Source organism: Melospiza melodia, chromosome 1 (genome assembly GCF_035770615.1).
Source record: "Melospiza melodia melodia isolate bMelMel2 chromosome 1, bMelMel2.pri, whole genome shotgun sequence".
Lineage (NCBI taxonomy): Eukaryota > Metazoa > Chordata > Aves > Passeriformes > Passerellidae > Melospiza > Melospiza melodia.
In genome coordinates, this window is record NC_086194.1 from 173421484 (window position 1) to 173436078 (window position 14595).

Consider the following 14595-nt stretch of genomic DNA (forward strand, 5'->3'; position numbering starts at 1 on the left):
ATGCTGAAAGGGGAGGCCCCAGGGCTGGAATTCCCATTGGGAATGTGGGAGGTGAGGCCCCATTGATGGAATTCCCACCAGGAATGCCGAAAGGGGAGGTCCCATTGATGGAATTCCCACCGGGAATGCTGAAAGGGGAGGCCCCAGGCATGGAATTCCCACTGGGAATGCTTGAGGGGGAGGCCCCAGGCATGGAATTCCCACCAGGAATGCCGAAAGGGGAGGTCCCAGGGCTGGAATTCCCATTGGGAATGTGGGAGGTGAGGCCCCAGGCATGGAATTCCCACCAGGAATGCCGAAAGGGGAGGTCCCAAGGGCGGAATTCCCACTGGGAATGCGGGAGGGAGGCCCCAGGGCTGGAATTCCCACTGGGAATGTGGGAGGTGAGGCCCCAGGGCTGGAATTCCCACCAGGAATGCTGAAAGGGGAGGTCCCAAGGGCGGAATTCCCACTGGGAATGTGGGTGGTGAGGCCCCAGGGCTGGAATTCCCATTGGGAATGCCCAAGGGGAGGCCCCATTGATGGAATTCCCACCGGGAATGCTGAAAGGGGAGGCCTCAGGGCTGGAATTCCTATTGGGAATGTGGGAGGTGAGGCCCCAGGGATGGAATTCGCACCAGGAATGCCGAAAGGGAGGCCCCAGGGCTGGAATTTCCATTGGGAATGTGGGAGGGGAGGCCCCAGGTATGGAATTCCCATTGGGAATGTGGGAGGTGAGGCCCCAGGCATGGAATTCCCACCAGGAATGCCGAAAGGGGAGGCCCCAGGGCTGGAATTTCCATTGGGAATGTGGGTGGTGAGGCCCCAGGCATGGAATTCCCATTGGGAATGCTGAAAGGGGAGGCCCCATTGATGGAATTCCCACCAGGAATGCCGAAAGGGGAGGTCCCAAGGGCGGAATTCCCACTGGGAATGCGGGAGGGAGGCCCCAGGGCTCCTGGGAATTCCCGCCGGCAGTGCCTGAGGGGGAGGCCCCATTGCTGGAATTCCCGCCGGGAATGCGGGCTGGGCACCGAGCGTTCCCGTTTTTCCAGCCGTCCGTGGATTTCTTCACCCACGAGGTGCGGATCCACCCGGTGACCAACCGGCCCGCCGACAAACGGAGCTTCATCCCCTCCCTCGTGGAGAAGGAAAAGGTGGGAGAGAGGCCGGAATGCCGGGCGGAGGAGATCCCGGTGGGATCAGGAGGGTGGGAGGATCCTGGTGGGATTGGGAAGGTGGAAAAGCTCCGGTGGGATCAGGAGACCGGAAGGATCCTGGTGGGATGAGGAGGGTGGAAAAGATAAGGAGAAGGGAAAGATCCAGGTGGGATGAGGGGATTGGGAAGATCCAGGTGGGATCAGGAGGGTGGAGAAGCTGAAGAGGATGGAAAGATCCCAATGGGATGAGAAGATTGGAAAGGTCCCAGTGGGATGAGGAGATTGGAAAAGCTGGAGTGTGGGAAGATCCTCATGGGACAGGGAGGTTGGAAAGATCCTGGTGGGATCAGGAGATTGGGAAGATCCTGGTGGGATGGGGAGGGTGGAAAAGACAAGGAGAAGGGAAAGATCCAGGTGGGATGAGAAAGGTGGGAAGATCCTGGTGGGATCAGGAGGATGGAAAGATCTGGACGGGATGGGGAGGATGGAAAGGTCCTGGTGGGATGGGGACAGTGGAAAAGTTAAGGAGAAGGGAAAGATCCTGGTGGGATCAGGAGGATGGAAAGATCCAGACGGGATGGGGAGGATGGAAAGGTCCAGGTGGGATGAGAAGGATGGAAAAGAATGAAGAGGATGGAAAGATCCCAATGGAATGAGGAGGTTGGGAAGATCCCGGTGGGATGGGGAGGATGGGAAGATCCCGGTGGGATGGGGAGGGTGGAAAGATCCTGGTTGGATGAAGAGGAGAAAAAGATCCTGGTGGGATCAGGAGGGTGGAAAGATCCAGGTGGGATCAGGAGGGTGGAGAAGCTGAAGAGGATGGAAAGATCCCAAGGGGATGAGAAGATTGGAAAGGTCCCAGTGGGATGAGGAGATTGGAAAAGCTGGAGTGTGGGAAGATCCTCATGGGACAGGGAGGTTGGAAAGATCCTGGTGGGATCAGGAGATTGGGAAGATCCAGGTGGGATGGGGAGGGTGGAAAAGACAAGGAGAAGGGAAAGATCCAGGTGGGATGAGAAAGGTGGGAAGATCCTGGTGGGATGGGGAGATTGGAAAGATCTGGACGGGATGGGGAGGATGGAAAGGTCCTGGTGGGATGGGGACAGTGGAAAAGTTAAGGAGAAGGGAAAGATCCTGGTGGGATCAGGAGGATGGGAAGATCCTGGTGGGATGGGGAGGACAGAAAGATCGTGGTGAGATGAGAATGGTGGAAAAGGATGAAGAGGATGGAAAGATCCCAATGGGATGAGGAGATTGGAAAGATCCCACTGGGGTGGGGAGGGTGGAAAAGCTCCAGTGGGATCAGGAGACTGGAAGGATCCTGGTGGGATGGGGAGGGTGGAAAAGTTAAGGAGAAGGGAAAGATCCTGGTGGGATCAGGATGTTGGGAAGATCCTGGTGGGATGGGGAGGACAGAAAGATCGTGGTGAGATGAGAACGGTGGAAAAGGATGAAGAGGATGGAAAAATCCCAAGGGGATGAGGAGATTGGAAAGATCCCACTGGGGTGGGGAGGATGGAAAAGTTAAGGAGAGTGGAAAGATCCAGGTGAGATGAAGAGGTTGGAGAAGTCCTGGTAGGATGGGGAGGTCGGAAAGATCTGGATGGGATGGGGAAATTGGGAAGATCCTGGTGGGATGAGGAGAGTGGAAAAGCTGAGGAGATTGGGAAGGTCCTGTTGGATTGAGGAGAGTGTAAAGATCTCAGTGGGATGAGGTGGGAGGAAAGATCCAGGTGGGATGGGGAGGGTGGAAAAGCCCTGGTGGGATCAGGAGATTGGAAAAAATCCGAATGGGATGAGGAGGAGGAGGGAAAAGCTGAGAAGGGCTGGAAGATCCCAAGGGATTAGAAGACAGGAAACACCCAGATGGCATGGGGAGGATGGAAAGGTCCAGATGGGATCAGGAGGATCCGTGGAAAGCTGAGGAGGCTGGAAAAGCTCCAGCGGGATGAGGAGGACGGAAAGGTCCAGATGGGATGAGAAGGTTGGAAAGATCCAGATGGGATCAGGAGGATCCATGGAAAGCTGAGGAGGATCCAGGTGGGATGAGAAGGTTGGAAAGATCCAGGTGGGATCAGGAGGATCCATGGAAAGCTGAGGAGGATCCAGATGGGATGAGGAGATTGGGAAGATCCAGATGGGATCAGGAGGATCCATGGAAAGCTGAGGAGGATCCAAGTGGGATCAGGAGATTGGGAAGATCCAGGTGGGATGAGGAGGATCCATGGAAAGCTGAGGAGGCTGGAACAGCTCCAGTGGGATGAGGAGGACGGAAAGGTCCAGATGGGATGAGGAGATTGGGAAGATCCAGGTGGGATCAGGAGGATCCGTGGAAAGCTGAGGAGGATCCAGATGGGATGGGGAGGTTGGGAAGATCCAGGTGGGAGGAGGAGGATCCATGGAAAGCTGAGGAGGATCCAGGTGGGATCAGGAGATTGGAAAGATCCAGGTGGGATCAGGAGATTAGAAAGATCCAGGTGGGATCTGTAGGATCCGTGGAAAGCTGAGGAGGCTGGAACAGCTCCATGGGGATGAGGAGGACGGAAAGGTCCTCCCGCCCCGTGCCAAACCCCGGGAATGCTGCGCAGGTCTCCAAGCTGGTGCACGCCATCAAGATGGGCTGGATCCAGCCGCGGAAGCCCAAGGAGAGCACTCCCACCTTCTACGACCTGTGGGCGCGCGAGGAGCCCGACTCGGTGCTGGGCCGGCACAAGATGCACGTGCCCGCGCCCAAGATGCCGCTGCCGGGACACGCCGAGTCCTACAACCCGCCCCCGGAGTTCCTGCTCAGCCCCGAGGAGGTGGGAGCGCCGGGAATGCCGGAAAATGCCGGAAAATTCCGGGAATGCCGTGGGGCTGCTCCGTGGTGGGGGCTTGGGGGGATCACGTTGGGTTTGGAAGGGTTTTTCCTGGGAATCTGGGGGAAAGTTGCTCAGCTATGGGAATCGTCGCTGCCCATGGAGTGGGATGGGACCAGAATTCCCACCTGGAGCATTGTCCATGGGGAATTGTCACTGCTGCCCAGGGTAATTCCCACCCGGAGCATTCCAGGATCCCGTGGGATGGAGGGAGTTTTTCCAGGGAATTTTTGGGAATGTTTCATCCAGGGATGAGTTGTGGGAATTGTCGCTGCCCATGGAATGGGATCAGCTCAGAATTCCCACCCGGAGCATTCCAGGATCCCGTGGGATGGAGGGAGTTTTTCCTGGGAATTTGTGGGAAAATTGCTCAGGGATGAGTTTTGGGAATTGTCGCTGCCCATGGAATGGGATCAGCTTGGAATTCCCTCCCAGAACATTCCAGGTTCCCGTGGAATGGAGGGAGTTTTTCCAGGGAATTTTTGGGATGTTTCATCCCTGGGGTTGCTCAGGGATGATTTTTGGGAATTGTGGACTGGGATCAGCTCAAAATTTCCATCCAAAGAATTCCAGGTTCCTGTGGTATGGAGGGAGGTTTTCCAGGGAATTTGTGGGATGTTTCATCCCTGGGGTTGCTCAGGGATGAGTTCCGGGAATTGTCGCTGCCCATGGAATGGAATCAGCTCGGAATTCTCACCTGGAGCATTCCCGGATCCCATGGAATGGAGGGAGATTTGGGGTCGCTCCCCAGGGATTGGGATTGTCCCCGGATAACTGGGAGAGGCTCCGGAGTGGGATTTGGATCCAGAGGGGATGGATGGGGGGAAAACGGGCAGGGAAATCCCAATGGGAAAAGCTCCAGTGGGATGAGGAGGGAGAGATCCCAATGGGATCAGGAGGCTGGAAAATCCTGGCCAAGGAGCGGCCATTGGGAGCCACCCTGACCCTTGGGAATGGCTCTTCCCCAGCCCAGGGCATCCCCTCCCATTCCCATTCCTCTTCCCATCATCCCATTCCCATTATCTCATCCCCATTTCCCATTCCCGATCCCTTCCCCATTCCCATTATTCCATTGTCCCATTCCCATTATCCCATTCCCATATCCATTCCCATTCCCATTTTTCCCATCCCCATTATCCCATTGTCCCATTCCCATTCCCCATTCCCATCCCCATTATCCCATTATCCCATTATCCCATTCCCCCATTATCCCATTATCCCATTCCCATTATGCCATTATCCCCTCCCCATTCCCATTCCCCATCCCCATTATCCCATTCCCATTATCCCATTCCCCATTCCCCCATTATCCCATTTTTCCCATTCCCCATTCCCATTCCCCATTCCCCCATTATCCCATTCCCATTATCCCATTCCCATTCCCCATTCCCCCATTATCCCATTTTTCCCATTCCCCACACCCCCGCGCTCCCTGCCGTGGTTCCCTTTCTCTCCCGGCATTCCTGCAGGAGCTGCCCTGGGATCCCCATCCTGTGATCCCCATCCTTGGGAACGGCTTCTCGTGACCCCTTCCATTCCATCCCCATTCCCCATTATCCTGTTTTTCCCATCCCCTCCATCCCGTTATCCCGTTTTTCCCGTTCCCACTATCCCGTTATCCCGTTGTTGTTGTTATCTCCCGTCAGGAGCTGGCCTGGCAGCAGCAGGAGCCGTCGGAGCGGCGCCTGAGCTTCGTCCCGCGGCGCTTCCCATTCCCCATTCCCCATTCCCCATTGTTCCCCATTCCTTGTTTCCCATTATCCCATCTCCATTATCATTACCCCAATCCCCGCTATCCCACCGTCATTCCCACATTCCCGTTGTTGTTTTCCCGTCAGGAGCTGGCCTGGCAGCAGCAGGAGCCATCGGAGCAGTGCCTGAACTTTGTCCCGTGGCGCTTCCCATTCCCCATTCCCCATTCCCCATTGTTTCCCATTCCCATCCCCATCCCATTTATCCCAATCCCCACTATCCCACCGTCATTCCCACATTCCCGTTGTTGTTGTTATGGAATGCTTCCCATTCCCCATTCCCCATTGCTTCCCATTCCCATCCCCATTATCATTATCCCATCTCCATTATCATTACCCCAATCCCCACTATCCCACCGTCATTCCCACATTCCCGTTGTTGTTTTCCCGTCAGGAGCTGGCCTGGCAGCAGCAGGAGCCGTCGGAGCAGTGCCTGAACTTTGTCCCGTGGCGCTTCCCATTCCCCATTCCCCATTCCCCATTGTTTCCCATTCCCATCCCCATCCCCATTATCCCAATCCCCACTATCCCACCGTCATTCCCACATTCCCGTTGTTGTTGTTATGGAATGCTTCCCATTCCCCATTCCCCATTGCTTCCCATTCCCATCCCCATTATCATTATCCCATCCCCATTATCCCAATCCCCGCTATCCCACCCTCATTCCCACATTCCCGCTGTTGTTATCTCCCGTCAGGAGCTGGCCTGGCAGCAGCAGGAGCCGTCGGAGCGGCGCCTGAACTTCCTCCCGCGGCGCTTCCCGAGCCTGCGCGCCGTGCCCGCCTACCCGCGCTTCATCCACGAGCGCTTCGAGCGCTGCCTCGACCTCTACCTCTGCCCCCGCCAGCGCAAAATGAGGGTGCGCACCCTTGATCCCACAAAAAAACCCGGGAATGTCGGGTCGGGAGTGCCGGAATTCCCGGCCGGAGGGTCGGGAGCAGCTGGGATCGTTGGTGTGCTGTCCGTCCCGCAGGTCAACGTGGATCCCGAGGATCTCATCCCCAAACTGCCCCGGCCGAGGGATCTGCAGCCATTCCCCACCACCCAGGCTCTGGTGAGGGAATTTTTTTGGGATATTCCAGCTGGAATTTGGGGCACACAGGGATTTGGTGGGATTGGGAATGGGGGAGTTCTCGGGAGAGGCTGAGGGAGCTGTTGGGGCTCATCCCAGAGAAAAGTGGGATTGAGGGGATCCAGGGGGAGTTTGGGATCTGCCCTGAGGGAAAAAGGCATGGGGAAAGAAGGAATGGGCTCAAGTTGGGATTTTTGGGGAAATTCCCCTGGAATTTGGGCAAACAGGGGTTTGGTGGGTTCATGGTTGGGGTGGGAATGGGGGAGTTCCCAGTAGGGGCTGAGGGAGCCGGGGGGCTGATCCTGGAGAAAAGTGGGATGGGAGGGATCCAGGAGGATCCAGGGTGGGATCTGCTCCCAGGGAACGGGACAGGATACAAGGAATGACCTCGGGTTGGGATTTGTGGGAATATTCCCCTGGAATTTGGGCAAACAGGGATTTGGTGGGTTCATGGTTGGGGTGGGAATGGGGGAGTTCCCCATGGGGAAGGGGCTGAGGGATCTGTTGGGGCACATCCCAGAGAAAAGTGGGATGGAAGGGATCCAGGGGGATCCACGGTGGGATCTGCTCCCAGGGAATGGGACAGGATCCAAGGAATGACCTCAGGTTGGGATTTTTGGGAATATTCCCCTGGAATTTGGTGGAATTTTGGGATTTGGGGTCCGGGAAGCAGGGCAGGGATGGAGACATGGATTCCTGGGAGAAGCTGGGAAAAGGGGCCACCAATCCCAGCTGGAATTCCTGCACGTCCTGGAAATGTTCCTGGGGATCCCTGGAAAACGGGGCTGGGATTTTTCCCCCTTTCCTGGGATTTTTGGGAATGGCCCCGGAGAACTTCCCGGGAGAGGCTGAGGGAGCTGGGGGGGCGCATCCCAGAGAAAAGTGGGATTGAAGAGATCCAGGAGGATCCAGGGTGGGATCTGCTCCCAGGGAACACAGGGCAGGACCCGGGGAATGACCTCAGGTTGGGATTTTTGGGAATATTCCCCTGGGATTTGGGGCAAACAGGCATTTGGTGGGTTCGTGGTTGGGATGGGAATGGGGGAATTCCCAGGAGGGGCTGAGGGATCTGTTGGGGATCATCCCAGAAAAAAATGGGATTGAGGGGATCCAGGGGCATCCAGGGCAGGATCTGCTCCAAGGGAACGGGACAGGACCCAGGGAATGGCCTCAGGTTGGGATTTCTGGGAATATTCCCCAGGAAAGGGTTGGAATCCCCATTCCCTGCAATTCCCGTCCCTGTGGATGTGGGATGGGGTGGCCTTGGCCGTGCTCCCTCCAGATCCCAAATTCCTCCTCCCTTCCCAAAATCCCGAATTCCTCCTCCCTTCCTGAGGATTCCGGAGCAGCTCCCGGAGGTTCCCAGGGAGCTCCTGGGATTTGGGATTCTCCCTCATTCCCGTTGTTTTTCCCAGATTTACCGCGGCCATTCCAGCCTGGTGCGGACCATCAGCGTCTCCCCCAGCGGGCAGTGGTTGGTGTCAGGTACGGATCTGCCCCTGGATTGGGAATTCCCAGGATAAATCCCATGGATCCATGGCCCAGATCCACCCGGAGCTGCTCCGGGGCCAGGGTTGGGATCGGGGCTTTTCCCCCTGGAAAATCCCAACCTCGGCTGCAGGGGAGGATCCCAGGATTGGCCCCGCCCTGCGGTGCCTCCGGAAAACTCCGGAGCTTTTCCAGATGCTCTGGAGTCCCAGTCCCATTCGTTATCCCATTCCCAATCCCGTTATCTCATTGCCATTATCCCATTCCCATTATCCCATTGCCATTATCCCAATATCCCATTCCTATTCTCAATCCTAATCCCATTCCCGTTATCCCATTCCCGTTATCCCATTCCCATCTCATTGCCATTATTCCATTCCCATCTCATCCCTACTTCATTCCCATTATCCCATTCCCATTATCCTATTCCCATTATCCCATTCCCATCGCCATTCCCGGGAATTCCATCCCCATTCCCATTATCCCATCCCCATTATCCTAATATCTCATTCCTAATCCCATTCCCCTTATCCCATTATCCTACCCCCATTAGCCCATTGTCCCATTCCCATTATCCTATCCCGTTATCCCATCATCCCATTTCATCCCCATTATCCCATTCCCATTATCCCATTATCTCCTTATCCCGCTGTTTCCCCGTTGTTACCCCGCTGTTACCCCGTTGTTATCCCGTTGTTACCCCCGTTGTTACCCCGCTGTTACCCCGTTGTTATCCCGTTGTTACCCCCGTTGTTACCCCGCTGTTACCCCGTTGTTATCCCGTTGTTACCCCCGTTGTTACCCCCGTTGTTACCCCGCTTTACCCCATTGTTACCCCACTGTTACCCCATTGTTATCCCATTGTTATCCCGCTGTTACCCCATTGTTATCCCGCTGTTACCCCGCTGTTACCCCGTTGTTACCCCGTTGTTACCCCGTTGTTACCCCGTTGTTACCCCGTTGTTACCCCCGTTGTTACCCCGTTGTTGCCCCGTTCTACCCCCGTTGTTACCCCGTTGTTATCCCGTTGTTACCCTGCTGTTACCCCGTTGTTGCCCCGTTGTTGCCCCATTGTTACCCCGTTGTTATCCCGTTGTTACCCCGTTGTTATCCCGTTGTTACCCCGCTGTTACCCCATTGTTACCCCATTGTTACCCCATTGTTATCCCATTGTTTCTCCACTGTTACCCTGTTGTTTCCCCACTGTTACCCCCACTGTTACCCCGCTGTTTCCGCGCACAGGCTCGGATGACGGCACGGTGCGTTTCTGGGAGGTGAGCTCTGCGCGCTGCCTGCGCACGCTGCCCGTCGGATCCGTGGTCAAGAGCGTGGCCTGGAACCCCAACCCCTCCATCTGCCTCGTGGCCGTGGCCGTGTGAGTGTCCCGGGACATTCCCACATTCCCAAATTTCCCTGGAACCCCAACCCCTCCATCTGCCTCGTGGCCGTGGCCATGTGAGTGTCCCGGGACATTCCCACATTCCCAAATTTCCCTGGGATCATTCCCACATTCCCAGATTTCCCTGGAACCCCAACCCCTCCATCTGCCTGGTGGCCGTGGCCGTGTGAGTGTCCTGGGACATTCCCACATTCCCAAATTTCCCCTGGTCCCAGGGGATTCCCTGATCCCAGAGGGTTCCCTGATCCCGAGTTTCCCATTCCCCAGGGACGAGCAGGTGCTCCTGGGCAGAATTCCCTGATCCCAGAGGATTCCCCCTGATCCCAGAGGATTCCCTGATCCCAGATTTCCCCCTGATCCCGCGTTTCCCATTCCAGGGACGAGCAGGTGCTGCTGGTGAACCCGTGCCTGGGGGACCGGCTGCTGGTGTCGGGCACGGATCAGCTGCTGGACTCGTGGCAGGCCCCGGAGGAGGAGCGGCCGCAGCCGGTGCGCTGGGAGCCGGCCGGCGCCGAGGAGCGCGCCAGGGGCGTCCGCCTGAGGGTGCAGCACGGCAAGGTGGGACCCGCCTTCCCAGGATACGGCTGGGATCCGCATTCCCGGGATCTGGGTGGGATCAGTGTTCTTGGGATCTCGATGGGATCGGCATTCCCGGGATCTGGGTGGCATCGGCATTCCTGGGATCTGGGTGCCATCGGTGTTCTTGGGATCTGGATGGGATTGGCATTCCTGGGATCCCGCTGCTATCGGCATTCCCAGGATCTGGGTGGGATCGGCACTCCCACGATCCGGGTGGGATTGGCATTTTTGGGATCAGCATTCCCAGGATTCGGGTGAGATCAGCATTCCTGGGATCTGGGTGGGATCGGCATTCCCAGGATCCAGATGGGATCAGCATTTTCGGGATCCAGGTGGAATCGATGTTCTTGGGATCTGGCTGGGCTTGGCATTCCTGGGATCTGGCCAGGATCAGCATTCCTGGGATTTGGGTGCGATCAGCATTCCCAGGGTGCGGGTGGGATCGGCATTCCTGGGATCTGGATGGGATTGGCATTCCCGGGATCTGGGTGGCATCAGTGTTCTTGGGATCTGGATGGGATTGGCATTCCCGGGATCCCGCTGCGATCGGCATTGCCAGGATCTGGGTGGGATCAGCATTCCCAGGATTCAGGTGGGATCAGCATTCCCACAATCCGGGTGGGATTGGCATTCCGAGGGTTTAGGTGGGATCAGCATTCCTGAGATCCGGCTGGGCTTGGCATTCCTGGGATCTGTCTGGAATCAGCATTCCCGGGATCTGGGTGGGATCGGCATTCCCAGGCTTTGGGTGGGATCAGCATTCCCAGGATCTGGATGGGATCAGCATTCCCGGGATTTGGGTAGGATCAGCATTCCCAGGCTTTGGGTGGGATCGGCATTCCCGGGATTTGGGTGTGATCAGCACTCCCAGGATGCAGGTAGGATTGGCATTCCCGGGATTTGGGTGTGATCAGCACTCCCAGGATGCGGGTGGGATCGGCATTCCCGGGATTTGGGTGGGATTGGCATTCCCGGGATTTGGGTGGGATCGGCATTCCTGGGATCTGAGTGGGATCAGCATTCCCGGGATCTGGGTGTGATGAGCACTCCCAGGATACAGGTGGGATCGGCATTCCCAGGATTTGGGTGGGATCGGCATTCCCGGGATCTGGGTGGGATCAGCACTCCCAGGATGCGGGTAGGATCAGCATTCCTGGGATCTGGGTAGGATCAGCATTCCCAGGCTTTGGGTGGGATCAGCATTCCTGGGATCTGGGTAGGATCAGCATTCCCAGGCTTTGGGTGGGATCGGCATTCTCCTTCCATTCCCGGCCGGTGACGCGGGTGACGTGGCGTGGCCAAGGCTATTCCTGGGCCTCCACGATGATCCAGAGGGTCGGGATTTTGGGATCTCACCCAGATCCCAATCCCATTCCATTCCCACCCCGAGGACATCTGGGATGGTCCAGAGAGTCAGGATCGTGGGATCTCACCTGGATCCCGTGCCCGATCCTGTTCCAGGCAGTGACGCGGGTGACGTGGCACGGCAGGGGCGATTCCTGGGCCTTGTTGGTGATCCAGAGGGTTGGGATTTCGGGATCTGACCCGCACCCCATTCCTGTTCCCAATCCCACCCCCGTCCTGAGGAGCTCTGGGATGATGCAGAAGATCAGGATCTTGGGATCTCACCCAGATCCCATTCCCATGCCAGCCCGGTGACGCAGGTGGCGTGGCACAGCCGGGGCAATTCCTAAGCCTCGGTGGTGATCCAGAAGATTGGGATCTCGGGATCTCACCTGGATCCCAATCCCAATCCCATTTCCACCCCAAGGAGCTCTGGGATGATCTGGAGGGTCAGGATCTCCCCTTCCTTTCTCATTCCCATTCCCAGCCGGTGACACAGGTGACGTGGCACAGCCAGGGCAATTCCTGTGCCCTGGTGTTGATCCAGAGGGTCGGGATTTCGGGATCTCACCTGGATTCTGAAGCTGTTCCCACCTTGAGGAGCTCTGGGATGATCCAGAGGGTCGGGATCTCAGGATCTCACCCAGCTCCCAATCCCATTCCCATTGCATTCCCAGCCGGTGACACAGGTGACCTGGCGCAGCCAGGGCGGTTACTGAGCCTTGGTGGTGATCCAGAGGGTCGGGATCTTGGGATCTGACCCGGATCCCAATCCCAATCCCAATCCCAATGCCATTCCTGTTCCCAGCCAGTGACACAGTTGATACGCCATGGCCAGGGCAATTCCTGTGCCCCAGTGGTGATCCAGAGGGTCGGGATTTCGGGATCCCGATCGCATTGCTGTTCCTGTTTCCTTTGCCAGCTTGGGATGATCCAGAGGGTCGGGATTTTGGGATGTCACCCAGATCCCAATCCCACTCCATTGCCAGCCCGTGACGCAGGTGACATGGCACAGCCAGGGTTGGGATTTTGGGATCTGACCAATATCCCGTTCCCACTCCATTCCCAGCCGGTGACACAGGTGACGTGGCACGGCACGGGTGACTACTGGGCCCTGATGTTGATCCAGAGGGTCGGGATTTGGGGATCTGACCCAATTCCCATTCCCATTCCATTCCCAGCCAGTGACACAGGTGATACGCCATGGCCAGGGCGATTCCTGGGCCCTCGTGGTGATCCAGAGGGTCGGGATTCTGGGATCTCACCCGAATCCCATTCCCGATCCCATTCCATTCCCAGCTGGTGAGGCAGGTGACGTGGCACAGCCAGGGTCTCCATGGTGATCCAGAGAGTCGGGATTTCGGATCTGGCCCAGATCCCGTTCCTGATCCCATTTCCGATCCCATTCCCATTCCCAGCCGGTGACGCAGGTGACGTGGCACGGCACGGGTGATTCCTGTGCCCCGCTGGTGATCCAGAGGGTCGGGATTTTGGGATCTCACTCGGATTTCCATCTCAATCCCACCTTGAGGAGCTCAGGGATGATCCTGGGGGTCAGGATTTCGGGATCTCACCTGGATCCCATTCCCGATCCCATTCCTGATCCCGTTTCAGCCGGTGACGCAGGTGACGTGGCACGGCAAGGGCGACTACAGGGCGTCGGTGTTGATGCAGAGGGTCGGGATTTTGGGATCTCACCCGGATCCCAATCGCAATCCCATTCGCATTGCCATCCTGAGGAGCTCCGGGATGATTCAGAAGATCAGGATCTCGCCTTCATCCCATTCCTTTCTCTTTGCCGTTCCCAGCCGGTGACGCAGGTGACGTGGCACGGCAAGGGCGACTACTGGGCGTCGGTGGTGCGGAACCCCGGCGGGCGGCAGGTGCTGATCCACCAGAGCAGCCGGCGCTGGAGCCAGGACCCGTTCCGGAGGAGCCCCGGCATGATCCAGTGCGTGCGGTTCCACCCGCTGCGGCCCTACTTCCTGGTGGCCTCGCAGCGCTCGGTGCGCATCTACAACCTGCTGCGCCAGGAGCTCACCAAGAAGCTGCAGAGCAACTGCCAGTGGATCTCCAGCATGGCCGTGCACCCCGGAGGTGCGGCATCCCCCCGGGAATGAGGGGACGGATTCCTGGTGGGAATGAGGGGATCCCCCGCTGATCCCGGCGTTGTTCCGCAGGGGACAACGTCATCTGCGGCAGCTACGACAGCAAGCTGGCCTGGTTTGACCTGGACCTGTCCACGCGGCCCTACCGGCTGCTCAGGTGAGTCCTGGGCTCCCCGTGCCCATCCCGTTTTCCCAGTGCTGATTCCCATTCCCCGGGCCCTAATTCCCTTTTTTTTTTTTCCCGTTTTTGATTCCTGGTGTCCTTTCCGGTGTCTATCCTGGGCTCTAATTCCCGTTTTTCCCACTGTTTTATCCTGTTGCTGATTCCTGTGTTTTCCCGGCTCTGATTCCCATTTTTCCCGGTGCTAATTCCCATTTTCCCCATTGTTTTTCCCATTGCTGATTCCCGTTTTCCCAGTGTCTATCCCGGTGTTTTTCCCAGTGTTTTTCCTGGCTCTAATTCCCATTTTACCCAGTGTCTATCCCGGTGTTTTTCACGCTGCTGATTCCCGTTTTCCTGGTGCTGATTCCCGTTTTTCCTGGTGTTTATCCCGGCACTAATTCCCAATTTTCCCGGTGTTCTCTCCCTTTGCTGATTCCCATTTTTCCCAGCTCTGATTCCTGTTTTTTTCCTGCTGTTTATCCCAGTGTTTATCCCGGTGGTGAGTCCCATTTTTCCCGGTGTTTTTCCCGGTGCTGATTCCCATTTTTCCCATTGCTTTTCCCGTTATTTTCCCTATTCTGATTCCCGTTTTCCCTGTTGCTTTCCCGGCTCTGATTCCCATCTTTCCCTGTTCTGATTCCCATTTTCCCTGTTGTTTTCCCAGCTCCGATTCCCATTTTCCCCATTGCTAATT

The 14595-nt window shown here is 57.0% G+C and overlaps 1 protein-coding gene across 1 annotated transcript in view; it reads left to right on the forward strand.

Moving 5' to 3' along the window:
- LOC134428579 (ribosome biogenesis protein BOP1-like) overlaps nt 1-14595 on the forward strand; it is a 90035-nt gene that overhangs the window by 72587 nt on the left and 2853 nt on the right. The window contains exons 6-14 of the mRNA XM_063175398.1: nt 1035-1136; nt 3728-3940; nt 6446-6607; nt 6722-6802; nt 8236-8305; nt 9551-9683; nt 10085-10265; nt 13439-13727; nt 13811-13895. Coding sequence (XP_063031468.1) covers nt 1035-1136; nt 3728-3940; nt 6446-6607; nt 6722-6802; nt 8236-8305; nt 9551-9683; nt 10085-10265; nt 13439-13727; nt 13811-13895 — 1316 coding nt within the window. The remainder of the gene's footprint in view (nt 1-1034; nt 1137-3727; nt 3941-6445; nt 6608-6721; nt 6803-8235; nt 8306-9550; nt 9684-10084; nt 10266-13438; nt 13728-13810; nt 13896-14595) is intronic.